We start from the raw sequence: 22327 nt of genomic DNA, 5'->3' as shown, positions 1-22327 counted from the left end.
TAATTGTGGAAAAAGCACATAACGTACAATTTACCATCTTAACCATTTTTAAGTGTACAGTACAGTAGTGTTAACAATATGTACATTGTTGTTCAACAGATCTCTAGAGCTTTCTTATCTTGCAAAACTGAAGCTCTCTACCTTCTTTTTAAATGGCTGAATAATATTCCCCCATACGTATAAAACTTTTTTACCATTTTTAAGTGTACAGTACAGTAGTGTTAACAATATGTACATTGTTGTTCAACAGATCTCTAGAGCTTTCTTATCTTGCAAAACTGAAGCTCTCTACCTTCTTTTTAAATGGCTGAATAATATTCCCCCATACGTATATACCACATTTTCTTTATCCATTCATCCACCCATGGACTAGGTTGCTTCTACTTCTTGGCTATTGTGATTAGTGCTGCAGTGAACATGGGTGTGCAAATATCTCTTCAACATCCTATTTTCTTTTCTTTCTTTCTTTTTGTTTTTGGAATATATACCCAGAATTGGGATTGCTGTATCATATTGTAATTCTATTTTTAGCTTCCATACTGTTTTGTGAAGCAGCTGCCTAATTACTTTGGCTAGGATTTCCAGTGAGAGAGGTCATCCTTGCCTGTTCATGATTTTAGAGGAAAAGCTTTGAGCTTTTCACCATTGAGTGTGTTGTTAGCTATGGGCTTTTCATATATGGGCTTTATTATGTTGAGGTACTTTCCTTATTTTCTTCTTGTTGATTGTATTTATCATGAAAGGAAGTTGAATTTTGTCAAATGCTTTTTCTTCATCGATTGAAATGATCATGTTTTTTTCTTCATTCTGTTAATGTGTTAGATTACATTGATTCCTTTTCATATGTTGTACCATCCTTGCATTCCAGAAATAAAAACTACTTGGCTATGGTGTATAATCCTTTCAGTGTGCTGCTGAATTCACTTTGCTAGCATTTTGTTGAGGATTTTGGCATCAATATTCATCACGGGTACTGGTCTGTAGTTTTCTTGTAATAAGTTTGTCTGGTTTGGGTATTAAAGTAATGCTGACTTCAGAGAATGAAATGAATTTGGAAGTGCTCCCTTATCTTCCATTTTTGTGGGGAGAGTTTGAGAAGGATAGGTGTTAATTTCTCTTTATATATTTGGTAGAATTCTCAAGTGAGGACATCTGGTTCTGAGCTTTCTGCTGGGAGATTTTTTATTACTGATTAATCTTCTTACTAGTTCTGTATCTATTCAGACTTTTTATTTGTTCATGATTCAGTCTTTGTAGGTCGTATGTTTTTAGGAGTTTATCCATTTTTTTCTTGGTTATCCAATTTGTTGGCATATAATTGTTCATAGTAGTCTCTTACAATCCTTATTATTTCTGGCATCAGTTATAATGTCTACCCTTTCATTTCTGATTTTTGTTATTTGAGCCTTTTTTTTCTTTGTCAAGCTAAGAGTTTGTTGATTTGTTGGCCTTCAAAAAAGCCAACTCTTAGTTTCATTGATTTTTTTATATTGCTTTTTGTTTTCTAATTCATTTATTTCTGCTCTAATTTTTTTAATCAATTTGTTTATTTTATTTATTTATTTTTGGCTGTGTTGGGTCTTCATTGCTGCATGCAGGCTTCCTCTAGTTGCAGCAAGCGGGGGCTGCTCTTCGTTGTGGTGCGCGGGCTTCTCATTGCAGTAGCTTCTCTTGTTGCAGAGCACGGGCTCTAGGCACACAGGCTTCAGTAGTTGTGGCACGCAGCTCAGAAATTGTGGCTTGCGGGCTCTAGAGTGTGGGCTCAGTAGTTGTGGCACACAGGCTTAGTTGCTCTGCAGCATGTGGGATCTTCCCAGACCAGGGATGTCCCCTGCATTGACAGGTGGATTCTTAACCACTGCGCCACCAGGGAAGTCCCTCTACTCTTTATGATTTCCTTCCTTCAGATAACTTTGGGTTTAGTTTGTTCTTCTTTTTCTAGTTCCTTGAGATATAAAGCGGGTTGCTGATTTGAGATATTTCTTCTTTTTTTTTTTTTTCTTTTTAAAACTTTAAACTATATTGTCTTTATAGTAAAGTAAGTATTTAATATAATTAGTTATGTGTATATTTGCGGGGGCTGCTCTTCGTTGTGGTGCGCGGGCTTCTCATTGCAGTAGCTTCTCTTGTTGCAGAGCACGGGCTCTAGGCACACAGGCTTCAGTAGTTGTGGCACGCAGCTCAAAAATTGTGGCTTGCGGGCTCTAGAGTGTGGGCTCAGTAGTTGTGGCACACAGGCTTAGTTGCTCTGCAGCATGTGGGATCTTCCCAGACCAGGGATGTCCCCTGCATTGACAGGTGGATTCTTAACCACTGCGCCACCAGGGAAGTCCCTCTACTCTTTATGATTTCCTTCCTTCAGATAACTTTGGGTTTAGTTTGTTCTTCTTTTTCTAGTTCCTTGAGATATAAAGCGGGTTGCTGATTTGAGATATTTCTTCTTTTTTTTTTTTTCTTTTTAAAACTTTAAACTATATTGTCTTTATAGTAAAGTAAGTATTTAATATAATTAGTTATGTGTTTATTTATTTTAGGCTGGGTTTGGTCTTCATTCAGGTGCCCGGGCTTCTCATTGTGGTGGCTTCTTTGTGGCTCACGGGCTTGGTTGCTCCGCGGCATGTGGGATCCTCCGAGACTAGGGCTCGAAGCCGTGTCCCCTGCATTGGTAGGCGGATTCTTAACCACTGCGCCACCACGGAAGTCCCATTTCTTCTTTTTTAATGAAGGCGTTTAAGACAATAACTTTCCCTCTTAGCTTCAGCTTTTGCTGAATCCCATAAATGTCGGTATATTGTGTTTTCATTTTCATTTATGTCAAAATATTTTCTAATTTCCCTTTTGATTTCTTCTTTGGCCCATTGGTTGTTGAAGAGTTTGTTGTTTAATTTTCACTTACTTAATTTTTCAGTTTTCATTTTGCTGTTGATTTCTAGTCTCATTCCATTGTTGTCTAAAAAGATAATTGATATGATTGCAATGTTCTTAATTTGTTAAGATGTGTTTTGTAGCCTAATAGGTGATCTATCCTAGAGAATATTTCATGTGTGCTTTAGAAGAATGTGTGTTCTGCTCTTGTTGAGTGGTGAATTCTGTCCATGTCTGTTAGGTACAGTTGATTTATAGTGTTCTTCAAGTCCTCTATTTCCTTATTGATCTTCTGTCTGGCTGCTCTATCCATTATTGAGAGTGGGGTACTTAAATCTCCTACTATTATTGCATTATTGTCTACTTTTTCCTTCAATTCTGTCAATTTTTGCTTCATATATGTGGGTACTCCAATGTTAACAATATATAATTATTGGTGGTGAATTGACCCTTTATCATTGTATAATGCTCTCCTTGTCTCTTATCTCAGTCTTTTAAAGTCAATTTTGTCTGATACTAGATCCCCACTTCTGCTTTCTTTTTATTTTTTGGTTACCATTTTGCATGTAATATCTTTTTCTGTCCTTTCACTTTTATCCTGCATGTGTTCTTACATCTAAAGTGAGTCTCTTATAGATAGCATTTAGTTGGATCTTGTTTTTTTAATCCACTCAGCCTCTCATGTCTTTTGATCAGGGAATATAATCTATTTACATTTAAAGTAATTACTGATAGTAACAAAATTATTGTTGCAATTTTATTCATTTTTTCTGTATGTCTTATAGTTATTTTGTCTTTTGCCTCTCTTGATGTACTCCTTTGTGTTTTGTTGATGTTTTTTTTCGTAGTGACTTGTTTTTGATTTCTTTCTCATTTTTCTTTTATGTGTTTTCTATAGGTATTTCTTTGTGGTTACCATGGAGAGTACATAAAACATCTTATAGTATAGTAATCTATTTCAAAATAATAGAAACTTCAGTCATGTACAAAATGTCTACTCTTTTACATCTCCCCTCCAATTTGTTATTGATGTCACAAATTACACAATTTTATAGTTATAGTTATTTTTATGAAATTATCCTTTAAATTCTACACCAGAATGAAAAGTGATATACATACCACCATTACTGTATATTGTATTTGTCTATTTATTTACCTTCACCAGAAAGCTTTATATTTTTATATGCTTTTGTGTTGTTGTCCAGCATTCTTTCCTTTCAGCTTAATGGACTCCCTTTAGTATTTCTTATAAGGCAGATGTGGTGGTAATGAATTCCCTTAGCTTTTGTTTATCTGGAAGGGTCTTTATTTCTCTTTCATTTTTGAAGGACAGTTTTGCTGGATATAGTATTCTTGGTTGGCAGGTTTTTTCTTTTAGCCATTTGAATGTATCTTACTCCCTTCTGGCCTGTATTTTTTTCTGCTAAAAACTCTTCTGATAGTCTTATGGTAGCTCCCTTGTACATGATGTGACACAGTCTTGGTACTTTCAAGATTCTCTCTTCGTCCTTTGATGGTTTGATTACAGTGTATCTCAGTATGGGGTTCTTTGGGTTCATCTGAGTTGGAGTCTTTTGAGTTTCTTGAATTTGGATGTCCAATTCATTCCTCACACTTGGGAAGTTTTTGACCATAATTCCTTCAAATAAGCTCTCTCCCTCTTTCTCTCTCTTCTCTTTCTGAGATTCCCATAATGCATATATTGTTAATACTTGCTGATGTCATTAAGTATCTTGAGCTTTCTTCATCTTTCTTGATTCATTTTTCTTTTTGCTCTTCTGACTCAATAATTTCAGGTGACCTGTCTTAGAGTTCATGGATTCTTTCTTTTGCTTGAACAGGTTTGATGTTGAACCCATATAGTGAACTTATCAATTCAGTTATTGCATTCTTCAGTTCTAGAATTTGTTTAGTTCTTTTTTTTTTTTAATAGTTTCTATCTTTTTATTGATATTTTCATTTTGTTCACACATCATTTTCCTTATTTCGGTTACTTGTCTGTGTTCTCTTATAATTCACTGAGTTTCTTTAAGATGATTATTTTGCATTCTTTGTCATGTACTTCATAGATTTCTGTTTCTTTAGGGTCTTTTTTTGAGATTTATTATTTTCCTTTATTGTGTCATATTTCTGTTTGTTAGTGTTCCTTGTTATTTTTTTGCTGAGATTTGGGCATTTGAAAAAACAACCATCTCCCAGTCTTCACAAACAAGCTTCATACAGGCAAAGACCTCCATCAGTCAGCCCAGCTAGAGATTCTGGGAATGTTTCAGACATTCTGGAGATGTGTCTTTTCTGGGCTTGTGCATGTATTTTCCCAATTAGGGAAGTCTGCAGGTTTCTTTTTTAGGAGTTTGTAATCTCTTCCTCCCTCTGGTCTCTGTCTTCAGTACTGCAGGTTCTCTGGTATTTCAGCAGTCTCTCCTTTGTTTTTATTGGCCCCCCAGGCATCCAAAGTATGCAGGATCCTCTCCAGTGCCCTGAGTCTAATGAGACAGAAACCAGTTCCTAGGGAAGTCCCTTGAAAAGATGGAATGTACAATGAATGTACATTACACTTCTCTATTCACAAGTTGGGTGTTTTCTCCCAATTGTGCTGGGCTGTGCCAGCTTGGAGGAAAGGTTATCATAGGTGAAATCCAACAGCTTTTCTTACTCACTTACTTATTCTAAAGCAGCTGTTTTTAGCTTTGTGCTTCCCTAGAGTACTGTAGCTTCTTAGCTGTTTTCTGAAGTTCTCACAAAGTCTTTTTGGACTGTATGTTGTTCTTAAGTCAGTGTCTCTGTGGGGGAACAAGGTTTGGGACTTCCTATCCTGTCATACAGCTGACATCACTCTGGTCTCCAAGTCTTTTAATAAGAGTCTGGTATGACCTTAGGCTCAGCTTCTCTCTTGGGCCTGGCCACCCCACACAAGGAACTCTCCCAGAAGATCACATGCTTTCTTTAAAGGGCAGGTTTTTGGCTTTAGTGCAAGAGTAGAACTTGCAGTCAGTCTGTTATAAGGTGGCATGAGAAAGGGCTTGCTATGGCCCCAGCTTTTCTGAAGGTAGTTCTTTAATGCATTCACTTTGGTGCTGACTCCCTGCCCCAATCCTTTCCTTTTGTGGGGTTGAATCTGACATCTTCTTCTGAGGCTCCTTTGGGAGGACCTGCCTTTGTCTCAGGAGACTTGAGCAGCACTTTCCACTGCATAAGTTCTATATTCAGAAGTTCTGGCAAATTCTCTTGTTTTTCAGTCTTGTTCTTTTTAGACTATATTTCTCTCATTTCAGGGGACCCTGGGGAGGTAGAAGAAGTACATGTGCATGCTTGATCTACCATCTTAAAATGAAAATCCCTGATTTTTTTTTTCCTTAAGAGCCTAATTCCATAATTTTTTTCAATCTCAGCTTCATTAATCATTTCTTATTAATTGGTACTTCATATTTAGTTTGTCTGATAATCAGCAGAGGATCCTTTTTTGAAGGACTTTTCTTTTATTCAGTGAGCTCTGAATGGAAAGAGGTAATGTGGCAGACCTACCACTGTAGAAATTAAATTAACTTTTCAGAATTCCAAGAATTCAACTCTAATTTGCATATTCTATTTCAGAAGAGACAGGGTTGGGGACACACTGCTACAAACACAGCTGCTACTGTTGATCGTATCATGAATTTTCTAGTTTTTTAAAATAAAATGGTTCCTCTCACTCTCTGTGCACCTGGCACGAGACTCTGAAGAGTCTGACAGCCCTGCAGTGACCACAGGTGAGCGACACAGTGATGGTGGAGTGGGCAATACTTTACCGCTGGCACCAGAAAACGTGTAGCTTCTGAGTGCCAATTTTCTCTGGTCCCGTTCTTTTTCCCTTTCCCAACCAAGACACCCTATAATCATTACCTGAACTGTATTGTCATGGGTAGCCAACTTCTTTGTATTTATTAGTTTAAAAATTCTGCCCATCTCCCCACCCCACCCCTCACTGTTTCTCTTCTCCTTTACTTTGTTTAGGATAAATTTTGTGAGTTTCACTTTAAAGGAAGATTGTTAGTGAAGAATCACAATCATGGCCCATAAAATGTCTTCTCTTTTCATAAAGAGGCTATGAAAAGCCAACCCAGCTATTCATTTTGAGTGAGTTTTTCTTCAAATCTGAGCAGATTTGTATTTTATCTTAGGCTTTCTTTTATTTATGAAAACAAGTAAAAATAGCTAAAATTCTTTTCACAATTTTTTTCCTCTGTTCAGTTAGCGTAAAGTAGTTCCCAGCCTTGAAACAGATTTTCTGTATGAAAAATATAAACGAGATTTTAAAAATTAATCTTTTGAAGCACAGTGCTATAAATGTTATTTAGGTTTCTAGGCTAGACTACAAAAGCTTACTTAAATCCATCATGATGCTCAACTTGAATTCTGGATCCTGGGTACAAGAACCCACTAAGAAGAAAGAGGGGGGTAATGTATCCTTTCCTGATCATTCAGACAATGTTGGTTCCTCTCTGCTTCTCTTTACCCCTCTTCCTTGAAGCTGATACCCTGTGTTGCCTTCCCCGCCCCACTCCCAAGGTCTCAAGGTTATTGGGGAGGGGGAGTACAGAGAGAGAGTGTTTGCTAACACCAGCTAATTAATTAACAGGTATCTGTGGATGGTGATGCTTCTTAACCCTGCCAGAATATTCTCTCTTTTTAAAGATGGTGTGTGTTATGCCACATAAACCTAAAATTGGTGAAACTTCTGAGAGTGTAGCAAAGTGGGGGGGAAAAATCAGTGTGACAGAACGTTTTGATAGGTAAGGTGGGAGAAGGCCACCACTGAAGCAGTCTGGCCCTGCATCATTGTGCTGTCATTTGCAGAATGTGTGATTTCTTTTGCCAGCTTCTTGGACTCCCGATTAAAAGCCAGACTCTCTGAGCTGCAGGTTGTTTGGTCTGGGTCTGTTTATTGGGCATATGGGCATTGGTGACCAGGTGGGTTAGGAGCCTGGCAGGGCACGTGTAGTTCGTTTTTTAAATGAGTGGAATCCTTGCGTTCTTTTTCACATAAGTGTTTTCTACCCCGTACAAAAGTAATGCATGTCTGTTAAAGACTAAAGATAAGGAGGTTGCCCAAAGTGCCACCATCCAAACAAAACTTCATTGTGAAGATGTTGATATTTCTTCCAATATAGTTAATAAAGTTGGCATTTTTATTTTGTTCTCTGAGACACTTTTTTTTTTTCTGCTGAAGATCATCTGTTTTGAGGAAAGGATATTTAATGATGATTTGCGATTAGCTCTGTGAAAGAAAAGTGAGAACACGATGTGTAATTTCCACCTCTCCTTCCTCATTTTAAGTATTGAATTGCATATTCTAAGTAATAAATGTGTTTTAAAATTCTTAAGTCTCAAATTAGTGCCCTTAAATGCGTCTGTCCCTCGTGGTCAGCTCTCTCTCCTCGACAGGGACCACACATCAGACACCCTGTTTATGGCTAAGCCCCTGCCTGGCACGGCAGCCTGGCTCTGTGCCTTGGAACTTCTTCCAGGAGCTTCACCTTTGGCCATTCTCTTGGTTCCATCCCCAAAGCATCTCAACATGTTTAGGACTTACACCTTTAAAGAACAAACACCTGGCCAGCACAGGTCTCTGTCCAGGTGCCGCCTCGTCCCTCACCCATCCTTTGCAGGAAGACTCTCTGAACTCTGTGGTCGGCACCTCCCTCCTCCAGCCTTGCCTGCCAGTCCCCTCCCAGCCCACTGAGTCCTGCTTCAGCGACCACTCAGCTGAAGCCCCTCCCACCAGTGCCACCAGAGGCCTCCTGGTGGATAAACCTATATATTCCCCCTCAGGCTTCATGTACTTGACCCTCCGACACCCTCCTTGACTGGCTTCTTTTCTCTCCCCTTTGCTTCTGAAACTCCAGAACCTCCTAGATCTCTGCCGATTGCCGCCTGCTTCTTATCAGGCTTCTTGCTGGCCCCTCTGCTTCGCTCGTCATGCATGTTTCGGTTCCCCCACTTCCATCCTCTGCCATCGTCTTGCCATCTCGTCTTTCCTCTCTCTCACCACACAGCCTTGCAAATCTCGTCCACTCCCATGGCTTTATCTGCCACTTACACACATACAGCAGTTACCCAAATCTCTGCCTCCTTGACTCCTCTACCGTACTACGTGCTGGATGTGTCCACTTAGACACTCCATAGACATCTGAAAATCCACAGCCCGCACAGACCCCTTCTCCCCTCTGGCCTGCCTCCCGTCCTGTGCTTATCAGTTCAGTGCATGAGTCACGGTGGTCTGGCGAGTCTGCTGCTAACGAGCCCTCCAGTCGCTCCTGGAGCTTCAGCCCCACTGCTCTAACGCACACTCAGGTCACCCTGCTCACTTGCCTGCACTTCCACACTCGTCCACGCCCCTTGCCACAGACAGAGAAATCTGATTGAGTCATTCCTGTGTTCATGCCTTCAGCGCCTCCTCACTCTGCTGCCTGTGTCCCCGGGCTCCTGGTTGCCTCTGCAGCCCCTCTCTTTTCAGCCCCCATCCCTTTGTCCGTTTGCCCTCTCTCTGGAAGCACTTCGGCCCTCTCTCCTTGCCTGGCTAACTCCTTCTCATCCATCATGTCTCTGTTCAAACTTATTTCTTCAGGAAGCCCTCTCTGACCTGCTGGTCCAAGTGCTCGTGGCCTCATGTGTGTACCCTGACAGTAACACTCCCGCGTGGCGTTGTGATGGCCTGTCCTTACTCATCTCCCCACCTAGACTGTGCGCCGGGACAACAGCCCTTTCGCTGCAGTGGCCAGCACAGCAGTCATGAATGGAGCGATGGACACAGGGCTACTGCCCTGCTGGCTTCTGGTGGTGTGGGAACCAGTGAAGAGTGCCGGCTGTGCAGCTTGCGGGGCTCTGCAAGGAGCGTGACCCTGGGGTTATTATGTAGGACCTGAAAAGCTTGAAATAAGCAGGTCTACTAGGAACTTTTTTGCAAATGTAGTTCCAAAGAAAATGATTTCTCTACATATGGGCTTTTAAAAGCATTTATTATAAAATATTTGGGGGGAAGTAAACCATAGACAACCACTCATAAAAGCTCGTTGCTGCATAAGTGTTTTAACCATGTTAAAATGACTTCCTGTTTTAACTAATATTGTCTAATAAATACCAACATTTTTTCAATTCAAGAGAGCTTTATGAACATTTCATATGGAAACTATGAGCACCGAGGTCTGTGGCAGCCTTTCCCAGTCACCCAGTAGCCAGGCCTGGTTCCCAAAGAAGAGTTGACACATCTTACAGGTCCCCTGTAAGGGGGACCTTGACAGGGTCTTCTTTCTCAATAATTCCTCCTGAGACTCCAGAGAAGAGAAAATGGGGACAGATTTGCTAGGAGAGATGGGATAGGGCCAGTGACCGGGTCATGGCGGGGGGTGGGGGAGCTCTGGCAACTTGAGGACACACAGTTTCTGAAAAATACAGATTTCTTTCCATTCACTAGTTTGTTTATTTCTTGTCTAACAATTCTACTGAAGAGGTTAAGTCTTATATAAAGTTATATCTCAGTGCTCCAGTGGAATGAAATAATGACACAGGCTAGCTCTTTCTAAATTATTCATTTGTTCTTTGTTGATTATCTCCAGGTTCCTGTTAATTCAGTTCACTTAGTTCAGAATTATAACACATGATGTCATCTGTTTTATCTTCTTGTTTTCACACTATAGGCACCTAATCAGTATCTTCCAGTGCCTTCTTTGGTCCTGGTAGTCACATTTCAGTGAAGACTGCCCATCCCTGGTCCACTCCAGATATCCTGCTAATACCAGGCAGTGCCTGGCCTTCCCTGGGGTTCTGCCGGTTTTCAAGTTTTTGTATTGAGTTATTGCTTGTTCTGGCACGATGTTGATTTCCTTTATTATTTCATGCTTCTCCCAGGAGATGTCCACATGTTATTTATCCTTCATCCCCCTTTTGAAAATATCACAGTAAGGAATTCACTTATTTTTTTTCAGCTATCTTCCTTTTCTGTCAATAATTCAATGCAACATTTCTTACAGCCTGTTCCATCTCCTTCACTGATTTTCTTAATGCCTTTTCATTATTTCCTACCTTTAAAATTTATTATCCAGCCTTTAATATTTAGTAATTCATGCTGCCATCAAAGAGGCAACTTTAAGGATCATTCGGCTTTCTGTGGGTCTTGATCCTGGGTCACAAGATGAAGGCAGAATTAGAGAAACATCGAGTCAAGGCTGTGCATCTGAGGAGCAGGCTTACCAGGGGAAGCAGTCCTGTTGGCTTATTTCTGCAGAGAAAGAAGCATAATTATAAACCTCATATTATTATGTCAGAAAACCTCTGTATGGTGTTGATGTAGAAGGGAAATAAAATAGCCAGGTTCTAAGTTTCCTATGTTATAAATGATACGTTTTACATAATATAAAGGATACACTCTACATTTCTGTATACATTTATGCCTCACAATATGTGGAGTCTGCAACATAAGGTAGCACATTACAGTCGATCAACTCATCAATATTTATTGATTGTCATTTCATGAAAGAAACTGCACCAGACAGTACTGGGGATGCAGAGGATACAAGGCACCAAAAGGCACATGCACGTTCCACGTAACTCAGCCTGAAGTACAGCACAGGGGAGGATGGTGTTACACAAAGAGCAACGTTTGGCTCTGCACACGTTGCACACTAAATACACTGGGGATTAAGACATGCATAAAAAAAGCATTTGGTGGGAGACTTCTCAGAATAAACTTTATTTTTCACTGAGAGTAGCATATGGTGTCATTTTAAGGGAATAACTGATTTTAAAAGAATAAAGCAAAGTAAGTCAATAATTATTGAATGGGCCACAGTGGGATGGATTGAATATAACTCATGGACCTGGTTGATCTGTGATACATCACAGGCCAGTAATTAGAAGTGACCCAAGATTAACGAGAAGGATCATGGTGTTGAGGTGCTAATTTGTCTCCTCGCCCACATGGTCTAATGTGTCCCTGCAACGTGTGCTCTTTCTTGTTTTCAGCACGCACTCCTGGCTTTGAAGTTCATCCTTGCATTTGCCATACCCGATAAGCCTCGGCATATCCAGATGAAACTGGCCAGGTTGGAATTTGAATCTTTGGAGGCACTCAAGCAGCAGGTAAGGGCAACTGTCCTGAAAATTAAAATGTATTTCTTTAGCAAATGCCAGGAAACATAAGTCAGAGAACTCACTCTCAGCTTTTACTTCAGCCTTGAAGTTACCAGTTTAAATAAGTATAGAAGATTCCAGTTTTTAATTTTTATTTATTTATTTTATTTTTGGCTGCGTTGGGTCTTCGTTGCTGCACGCGGGCTTGCTCTAATTGCGGCGAGCGGGGCCTACTCTTCGTTACGGTGCGCGGGCTTATCATTGCGGTGGCTTCTCTTGTTGTGGAGCACAGGTTCTAGGTGTGCATGCTTCAGTAGTTATGGCACATGGGCTCAGTAGTTGTGGCTCATGGGCTCTAGAGCACAGGCTCAGTAGTTGTGGCTCACAGGCTTAGTTGCTCCGCAGCATGTGGGATCTTCCCAGACCAGGGCTCGGACCTGTGTCCCCTGCATTGGCAGGCGGATTCTTAACCACTGTGCCACCAGGGAAGTCCCTCAGTTGTGTGTTTTTTTTTAAATTTTTATTTCATATTGGAGTATAGTTGATTTACAATGTTGTTTGTTTTAAGCGTACAGCAACCTGATTCAGTTACGCATATCCATATATCTATTCTTTTTCAGATTCTTTTCCCATTTAGGTTATTACAGAATATTGAGCAGAGTTCTCTGTGCTATACAGTAGGTCCTTGTTGGTTATGTATTTTAAATATAGTAGTGTGTATATGTCAATCCCCAAACACCCAATTTATCCCTCCCCCTACCTTTCCCCTTTGGTAACCATAAATTTGTTTTCTAAGTCTGTGAGGCTGTTTCTGTTTTGTAAATAAGTTCATTTGTATCATTTTTTTTTAGATTCTTCATATAAGTGAGATCATATATTTGTCTTTCTCTGACTTACTTGACTTAGTATGATAATCTCCAGGTCCATGCATGTTGCTGAAAATGGCATTATTTAATTCTTTTAATTGCTGAGTGATATTCCATTGTATATATGGACCACATCTTCTTTATCCATTCATCTTTCAATGGACATTTTGGTTGTTTCCATGTTTTGGTTATTGTAAATAGTGCTGCTATGAACACAGGGGTGTGTGTATCTTTTTTTAAAATAATTAATTAATTAATTTTTGGCTGCATTGGGTCTTTGTTGTTGCGCATGGGCTTTCCCTAGTTGCGGCGAGCGGGTGCTACTCTTCGTTGCGGTGCACAGGCTTCTCATTGCGGAGGCTTCTCTTGTTGCAGAGCACAGGCTCTAGGCATGCGGGCTCAGTAGTTGTGGCTCGCGGGCTCTAGAGCGCAGGCTCAGTAGTTGTGGCACACAGGCTTAGTTGCTCTGCAGCATGTGGGATATTCCCAGACCAGGGCTTGAACCCGTGTCCCCTGCATTGGCAGGCAGATTCTTAACCACTGCGCCACCAGGGAAGCGCCTGTTTATAGGCTTTTTGCTGATGGCCATTCTGACCGGTATGAGGTGATATCTCATTGTACTTTTGACTTGCATTTCTCTAATAATTAGTGATGTTGGGCATCTTTTCATGTGTCTCTTGGCCATCTGTATGTATTCATTGGAGAAATGTCTGTTTAGGTCTTCTGCCCATTTTTGGATTGGGTTGTTTCTCTTTTTAGAGAAGATTCCAGTTTAGGATGGCATAACAAAACCAAATTCCTAATAATATGAGCAACAAATAGGTTTAAAGAACTAAACTAAGCAAAACAAAAATATTCAAGCAATGTTAAATGAAGACTAGAGCTGGCATTCAGCAAAAGAACCAGACAGAGATTTCCAAGAATCTCCCTGGGGCAGGTCCACAGTTTCCAAGTCTACCTTCTACAGAAACATTAGGGGAGGGGAAGTGAGGAATTGGAATCCTGAATAATATCTCACAGAGCACGAGAGAGAACGGGAAAGTGTGGGCAGAAGCAGCAAAAAATGCCGTGGAGGTAGAATCCTCTTCCTGATGATTTCTACATTCTACCAAAGGATCCCCTCCACCCCTGCCCCAAAAAGAAAGAGAGAATTTAAAAAGCCATGCTGGAGTTCACCATTTTGGTGATTTTCTACCTGTAACAGAATGAGAGTCGGGAGACAAAAGATCCCTAGATGCCTAGAGCTGGTCATCTGCAGTCATACATAGGAATTTAACGAATAAGAAAATCAATAAGGCAGAGTCATCTGAGGGGACAAGCTCTGGGTCCAGGACCTCTCTGACCCACGCAGTCCTGTATGCTTCCAAACCACCTTTTACAGGAATATTTCCTTTTATATTCGGGGAATTGGGAGAAAAAATACCTTGAAGAGGACCCACCCAAGCCAACCTTTTGATAGAAGCCAGGGCTCCAAGGGTGGTGCTCCAGATAGGGGAACCCCACATTGGGGCAGAAACTGACCCTGATTAGGTGGGGTGAGCCCAGCAGAATAAGACTTGTGATCAGAGTACAGAGAAGAGGGAGAACCCCGGGTCCACTGCGTTTGCTGTGCTGATGTTTGTCACAGTGGGTGAGAAGACTGAATTAGCTGTGTTTCCTAGCTGTAGGGCAAGTTCACTTTGGGCCTGTGGGCTCACCAGTGTGTTTGTCTCTTAGATGGAAACGCAGCATCATGCTCAGTAGTGAAACACCAGCAGCATTCACAACAGTGTCAGGAGACCCATTATCACTACTGACGTTTAACATTGTTCTGGAGGCGTAATCAATGTAGTTATACAAGAGGAAGAGATAAGTTCAAGGAACCGGAAGAGGCAAAGTTATCATTACTCGAAGATTATAAGATTATGTATCTAAAAATCACAAGATAAATTCTTATAACAATAGGAAAATTTGAAAAGAAGCAGGTTGTAAAGTTTGTCTAAAATAATTTGTTTCCTTTCAAAAAAGTAGCAACCAGTTTGAGAATATTATTGAGAGAAAAGTCCCATTTACAGAAGAAACCAAAATAAAATCTGTAGGTGGTAATTTATGAAAACTATGTGGATAATCAATGTGAAGAATATTTTTAAACTCTACTGGGATCAGAAGATTCAATCTTGTGAAAATGTAATGCCAAGTCAAATATATAGCAATAAACATTTGAGAATAGCAAGGAAACTTCTGAAAAAGAAGAAAAATGAGGCCTCTAGCTCTGCCATATTAAAGTGTATTTTGAATAATTCAATCGTCATGGTAATTAAATCCATTTTGAATGAGGGGAGAAATGGACAGGTCAGTGGAATAGATCAGAGATTCCATAAATGGGCCCAAATAAAAATGGGACTTTATGGTAAAAGTGACGTTTTATGTCAGTGGGAAGAAAAGAAGGATTGTTTGTTACATGGTTTGATGATGACAGACAGTTGTTTGGGAAAATTATTACACTTTATTCTACCTCATTTCTTATGTACCTCTCTCCCCTCCACCCAACAAAGTTCAGATGGTTGAGAAATTTAAACGTAGAAAACTTAAACCATAAAAGGTCTATTAAAAAGCATGGATACTTCTTCCAGTGGGAAATGCCTTTCTAATCAGGACACAAATCCCTGAATTTATAAAGGAAAATATTGATAGAGTAAGATACAAGAAAATTTAAAACTTCTGTACCACAGAAAAAAAAAGAAAATTGAAAAGATAAATTGGACAAACTGGGGAAATAATGTGCTCACCTCTCAGTTGGAGGAGAGGGCAGAGAGGTAGGATGGACGCGGAGGTTCCAAACAGTCTAACGTTCCTTAGACTCTGCGAGGAACACAGACTGTTATGAGGGCCTCAATGTTGAGATTCTCAGCCTAGATGAGTCCTCTTTCCTGAACATAACTGCCTGAGCACGCCCGGGCGTCCTGCTGGTCCCTCCTGGCTGTCCATGGCCACACATCCTTGCCTCTCACAGCATCCTTCTTCCACATTGCAGAAGGAAGCCATACCTCTCACCGTTTGGAACCCTACCATGTGCCTTGTCCCCAGAGTTACCCCCCCAACCAAGTAACAGAACCTTTCAAAATGGAGGTGTGGGGCTAAGCTGCATTCGATAAAGGCACCCCAATCTCCTGCCCTCCATCCCCTTAAGAAATGCATTTCCAAAATATAGCTAGAAATTTATGTTCAATGTTTATCAAAATGTGTACTCTGTTTATATAATTTTTATCATTTATGCACCAGTAATAATTGTAATGATCAGTCAGTCCAGAAGAAAATTTTAAATACCTATCGCGAGACTTCTGGTCATAGGGAATTTTAAAGGCTTCTTAAGTTTCAATTTTGAGCATATAATTATTGCAGCAAAGTATTAGAAAGAGACTGATGAAGACTTTCAAGCAAAACAATAATTTATTAAGTTAAGATTCTTTGGGAGAAGTGGAAAGAAAATATTACTTCAAAGAAGAAAAAGAAGGAAAAACAAAATTTTTACTATTAATTAAGAGCATGTTCATGTATCTTTTGAATGGGTGACAGTGGATATCACGTCACTATAATGTTTAGCATTTCTTGGAGATCTTTAAAGGAGTGACCTCATAGTTTATTTTTAAGTGTCAATATTTACAGTATGCTAGAAAAAATATTTTTGCAACTATTTTACTTTATGATGAATATTTTAGATGTCAACTTAAAATTGTGTGGGAGGGCATTTGGCATCCAGAAATTTTAAGGGTTATGTAAGCAAAAAAAATTTTTTTAATTGAACAGCATTGTCTCTGGAAGAGTTTTGGTAAATCAGGTTTCTCCACTGATTACATTTCTAGTGAGGTTTTATAGGTTGGGGCAGGCTGGCCATGTACACACCTTCACTCCAGGTCAAGGCAAGATCTTGCTTCATGTTAAGAAAACTTTCCTCTCTTCTCACTCAGGATTTCACCCTGCCATGTATTTGTCTAAAATGCAAAGGGTCTTTCTCAATGTTGGATATGACTAACATGTCTCTTGTTACTAAACACATTTACCTGAAAGTCCTACTTCAGAGCTGTCATGTTTGCTTTGGAGGGACTGGTGGATATTAGTGTTTACTATGGACGTGACTAAATAACCTCCCAAGTCATCTCAGCTCCTGGATTCCCGTATCTTCAGATACTCCCCACCTGACAGTAAAGCAAAGTCCAAAGTCGACGACAAGTTTTGTTTATGCTCATCTGCACTGGGAAATGAAACATTAACCAAAATCTATCTTATATTATTTAAAAAGAAAAAAAAATCTAAGTGATTTTAAGTCTCTTTGGGGGGTGTTTTCTCCTGAGGACATAGATGTGATTCTCTGATTAACATCCCCTTCTAAGAAAACGTGATTTTGGTGCCGATTTTGCTGTTAAGGTTCTGGTGGGACAGAGATGTCCAATAGGTGTCCACTCAGTATATTTATCAAATGCCTCCATAGAAGGGTGTTCCTGGCTTGCGCTAATGGGTGACTTAAATTTGTGCACATGCAGCTCCAGTGTCTCGGATCCATCAAGTAGGCAGGAGGCCATGATGAGTACTTGTGGTTTCCTAGGGCCTTGACTGCAAACCCAGGAAAAGCTTTCCTCTCCCCACCTACCGCCACTGCTTGTTTTTGTTAAAATTACAATCTGAGAATAAAAGGTCCAGAGTAAAACCTGGGCAGAAGGTCTTCTTTTGCTCGCTCACTCTCTCCTGCTGGCCCAGGGGTTTGCTGCATGGTTGACACTGCTGCCTGGGCCACCCAAGTTCATGCTGCTGCCAGTCGGAGACAAAGATTTTCATCACATTTCCTCTTTAGTCTCACTGTGCGGAGGTCCTGAAAAGTCTGAAAGGTCCTAGGTATGGAAGGTCACCCACTTTGTGCTTTTCAAAAACTCAAATTCACTGGCATGTCTCCAGTTTCCTTGCTCAACTAGTGTCATTTCTTAGGACATAGAATTTTTTCTTTTTTTTTTTAAACTCTGACATTTAACTGTCTGCTTTGTAAACAAGTGGAGCCTCACCTCACTGGACTATTCCCATGGACCAAAGGCAGAGAGAGCTTCTGCCATGTCTTCTGGTCAGTTGGTGGAATGTGGTCAAAAATGGAGTTACAGAAAACATATTTAAGAATAAATCTCATTAATGCCTAGGCTGTCCGCAGACTCTTTCACTGTTAAGTGAACAGAAATTGACAACAAGCTTGTCAATAGAAATGATTACTCATGAATAATTACTGTATTATGTTTAATTTATATTTGAATTGCTACCTTTCAACTCAGTTCCCATTTTATGGACAAAATGTGATTGGGAAATGTAAGTCATTGGACAGTTCTTAAATCAGGCTGTGCATCTTGAAAGTAGAACTTGCAAAAAATGCATGAGGCTGGGCCGCACACCATGAAGACTGATCCCCTAAAGCTAAGGTGGAGCCCAGATACCTACATTTTAAAAACTCCTCCTATTGTTCCACACCCCTTCCCTCAGCCCCTACCTCCCAGCAGAGATGGATCCCAAGCGCGGTCAGGTGAGCAAGTTCTGGGCCAAGTCCTGCCACGGGGAATGAGTTGGGTAGTGTCTTTGCACCTCAGTTTTTTGTTTTATAAAATGAAGGTGTGTGGGAAGGGCCAGAAATGTATGTGTTTTACCCAGCACCCAAGTGATTCCAATGCAGGAGCCGTGGAGCCCACTTGGGGAAGTGCTCTGTGGTCCTGGCTACTCCTCCAGCTCATGGCGGGGAGGGGGCCGTGGTGAGTGTGGGAACGAACATGGAGAGGAAGGGTACCCAGGGCAGTTATTTTTTCAGTGTCAGATGGGAAACTGTGGCATTTCTAAATATATAAGCAATTGAGATATACTTGAAGGTGAGAGACGAACTGGGGAAAATAAAATTGTTTGCTTTGCAAAGGGCATTTTCAAATGATTAGACTTCAGTTAGTGAGACCTTTACAGAGAATTCTAGACAGTAAATATCATCCTAGAGATGCCCTTTTATTTCTTTTCAAATTGATGTATTCAACTCTCAGTAATTTTAAGATCCAGTTAAAAATAGAAAGGAGTCTTATCCAGGTACCATTTGCTCCCTGGATGGCCTGGAGCGCAAGGACACAACATCCTCAGTACAGTTGTGCCTCTGGGCAGCCAGCCCTCTCGGGAGCCAAGCGCCCACAGAAGCCAGGGAGCTGGTCCAGATGGAGCCTTTGAGAAAGAGAACAGCCTCCGAAGTCAGTTGAAAGAACAGATAAGGACTTTAAGAAGACACCACAATGTGAATTATGGCCCTCAAGGGCTTCCAATCAAATGTGAGACCCTTGACCAGCAAGCCCATTGGGCCAGCCTACATTATGTAATATCTTTGTTTTCTAGGGTTAAGTATATTTAAACTCTTCCCAACATTTCCCAAGAGCTTCTGAAGCTTTCTTTCCCTGCCTATGTATGCTCTCAAGTTATGGTAGCTAGATATGCATTTTTAATGGAAAGTTAAGAGTTTCACAACATAGAATGAGGATGCTAAAGTATTTGACCTTTGAATATGTAAAATCACATGTTGATCTGCCAACTTGTAGTTCGGAATGAAATCTTGAATCCAGATAAAGAATTGGCTTCTGAGAAAGCCAGCGGCAGTCAGTGCCAGAGCCTCGGTCCTTGGGGAGGGGATGGTTCATTTCCCAGGGCCTCCAGTCAACCCCCGCCTAGTAAGCTCAAAGTAAAGGTAAACTGAGGTCCACAGTGTTTCCAGAGTTCAAGTGGCCCCTCTAAGCTGGCGTCTCCCTCTCTCCTGTGTCGGGAGTTTGTCTCACAGCCCTGTGCAGCTTCAGGGCAAGTGGCTTGACCCTTCTGCTTCATAATCTCCCCAAACAGTCCTAGCACACATGGGCAGAGTGAGGCTGCAGTGACACAGCATAAGACACACAGTGTGAAATAGGGCAGCGGCAGGGAGATGAGTTGGGTGATGGAGGAGGAGGACCACCTCAGGCTTGAGTGCCCTGCATCACTGGGCGAACCAGGAGGGAATTCTGGGATAAAATGGTACCATAAAACCAGATGGGATGGCAAATCAGAATTGCACCTTTGCAGCAGTCCTACCTGTTTTCATGACCTGAACACAGCCGGGCAGTAATGATGACAGGGGTGGTAACAGATGGCACGCAGTGGGAGGGCACATGAGCCAGGCACCATTCTAAGCCTTCCGCGTGGGCTGTGACTCCTAACAACAGTTCTCAGAGGTGGGGTCTGTTAGCTATTTATTTGCACTTGATTTTTCACACAGTAGATTTCTCTCTAATTCATAAATGATAACTGTCTTCAAAGTGATTAATGCACTAACAAATACTGGCTCCTGTGCACCTCCTTAGTCCCTTCTGCTGTCACTTCTTTTTTTTTTTTTTAACATCTTTATTGGAGTATAATTGCTTTACAGCGTGGTGTTAGTTTCTGCTGTATAAAAAAGTGAATCAGCTATATGTGTACATATATCCCTGTATCCCCTCCCTCTTGCGTCTCCCTCCCTATCCCACCCCTCTAGGTGGTCACAAAGCACCAAGCAGATCTCCCTGTGCGATGCAGCTGCTTCCCACTAGCTATCTTTTTTACATTTGGTGGTGTATATATGTCCATGCCACTCTCTTACGTCGTCCCAGCTTACCCTTCCCCCTCCCCGTCTGCTGTCACTTCTCCCTTACTTTTGGGTCTAGCAGGATTGCACTGCTCATGGATCCCCAAGCACCCCTGCTGTCACGTAACCCTGACCACCCAGACACCTCTCCTCCACCATCAGTGGCACAGACCCTCCTCCCTCCTCGGGAGAGCGGCCCTCTGCTGTGTGACAGAGGGTCCTGGTGCCCATTTCTGTGTATCCACCCCTCTGCCCTTGGCCAGGTGATGCCTTCCTCACCCCTGCATCTCCTCACCCAGCACAGGGCCTGATGCCCAGTAGACTCTGACTAAATCTCCACTTAATCAAACCGAGTTTGTTGACTCATACATAGTTCAGAAGCTAATATATTAAGTAAATGACAAATGATGTCCTTGGACAAAAAAAGAGGAATCTTAAAATAGGTACTTGGGCAAAAATGGAAACAGTTAGGTCATATTCCTTTCTGGGATCACTAGGGAAGAGAATACATTCTGAGGAATTACATGTGAGCACTTTAGAAAGACTCTATACCTAGCCTTGATGAAGCACGAATCCTATTTTTTTTTTTGAAGACTGTGATTGATATCAGTAAAAAGGGTGGCTCCCAAAAGTCCATAAAATAACCCCAAATCAAGCCAGATAGAATTCTAAAGTAGTTTGTACTTTGCACAGATTCAGACTCTGGAACAATCCTGTCCTTACCACTGTTGGTTAGGGTTTTTTTTTCTCTGCGTTCTTTGTTTTCACTAGAGAAAAAATGGTTTAAGGTTCATGGAGGCATCCAGATGTTAAAGTAAGATGCTTCACTAAAGCTCTAGAAAGCGTCTGATCATTTTTGTCTCCCTAGTAAACAATCTATATAAATTGCTACTTATCTCATTCCCTTGGCCTTCTAGGCAAAATTTAAAATTTGCATATTTAATTATTCCCCCAGATGTAAGAGACATGGTCAAATTAGAACCAGATTCATTTTCACTTGTGGAAATTCCTGAAAAGGACATGAAACAGAATAAAATGTAGCATTTTCCTAGTCACCATAGGAGTAGATGAGAAACAGTGTGGGCAGAAGGGGCCTGGGAGCAGAGATCTATTCCACAGAGAAGGGCCTCAGGTTCACTGTATGGTGGAAGGGATGCCCTGTGCTTTGGACCATGTATACATATGTCATTAAAATATGTCTGTATTTGTAAAGAAAAAAATTCACCCTATAATAAATTATTCTAGAGATTTCAGAATGCTTAAGACTATATGTTTAAGAAGAAAAGAAAGATACATTCTGCTAAGTTATTAAAAGTTCTAAGAATTCCAATCTCAGATTCTGTACTAGATTAGTAATTACATTGCCTTGAGGGCTGATGTGTGTGAGAGCAGGTCTTCCTTCTCCAGGTAAGTGCGTGAGCTGTTAGTTATGCATCTATTTACTTTTTGTTTATATATACCAAATGTTCTGAGATATTAAAAGACTATATTTTTGGCTTCATTAAGATCAAAGATATTTGTCTGTGACTACCAGACTAGAAGCATCTTAGAGACAGGATTACTCCAGACACAGAATTCATATTCTTTGAATGAATGAACTTGTCAAATGAATGAGTCAGTAATTAGATGATGGGTCACAGCCCCATCCCTTTGTGCCTTTTTCTGTTATTAAATCCTAGTCCTTTGGCTTTGAAGTTGTCCTCTGTGTGTTAGATTTGAGATTGAGGAAACCATCATTGAGTACTTATAGTGTGGCTTTTTAAAAAATTACTTTCATTTTTTTTTTTTTTTTTTGGTATGCGGGCTTCTCACTGTTGCGGCCTCTCCCGCTGCGGAGCACAGGCTCCGGACGCGCAGGCCCCGC

General features: G+C 40.9%; 1 protein-coding gene across 5 annotated transcripts in view; it reads left to right on the top strand.

Moving 5' to 3' along the window:
• ANO10 (anoctamin 10) overlaps window positions 1-22327 on the top strand; it is a 261614-nt gene that overhangs the window by 190811 nt on the left and 48476 nt on the right. For 4 of the 5 annotated variants that reach the window (XM_055079715.1, XM_024132265.3, XM_028478458.2 and 1 more), the window contains exon 12: window positions 11866-11982. The exons of the other annotated variant lie outside the window; for it this stretch is intronic. In XM_055079715.1, coding sequence (XP_054935690.1) covers window positions 11866-11982 — 117 coding nt within the window. The remainder of the gene's footprint in view (window positions 1-11865; window positions 11983-22327) is intronic. 5 annotated transcript variants of the gene reach the window in all.

Source organism: Physeter macrocephalus, chromosome 18 (assembly GCF_002837175.3).
Source record: "Physeter macrocephalus isolate SW-GA chromosome 18, ASM283717v5, whole genome shotgun sequence".
Taxonomy (NCBI): domain Eukaryota; kingdom Metazoa; phylum Chordata; class Mammalia; order Artiodactyla; family Physeteridae; genus Physeter; species Physeter macrocephalus.
Note: the sequence above shows the minus strand (reverse complement) of the source record. Positions and strands in the feature narration are given on the sequence as shown.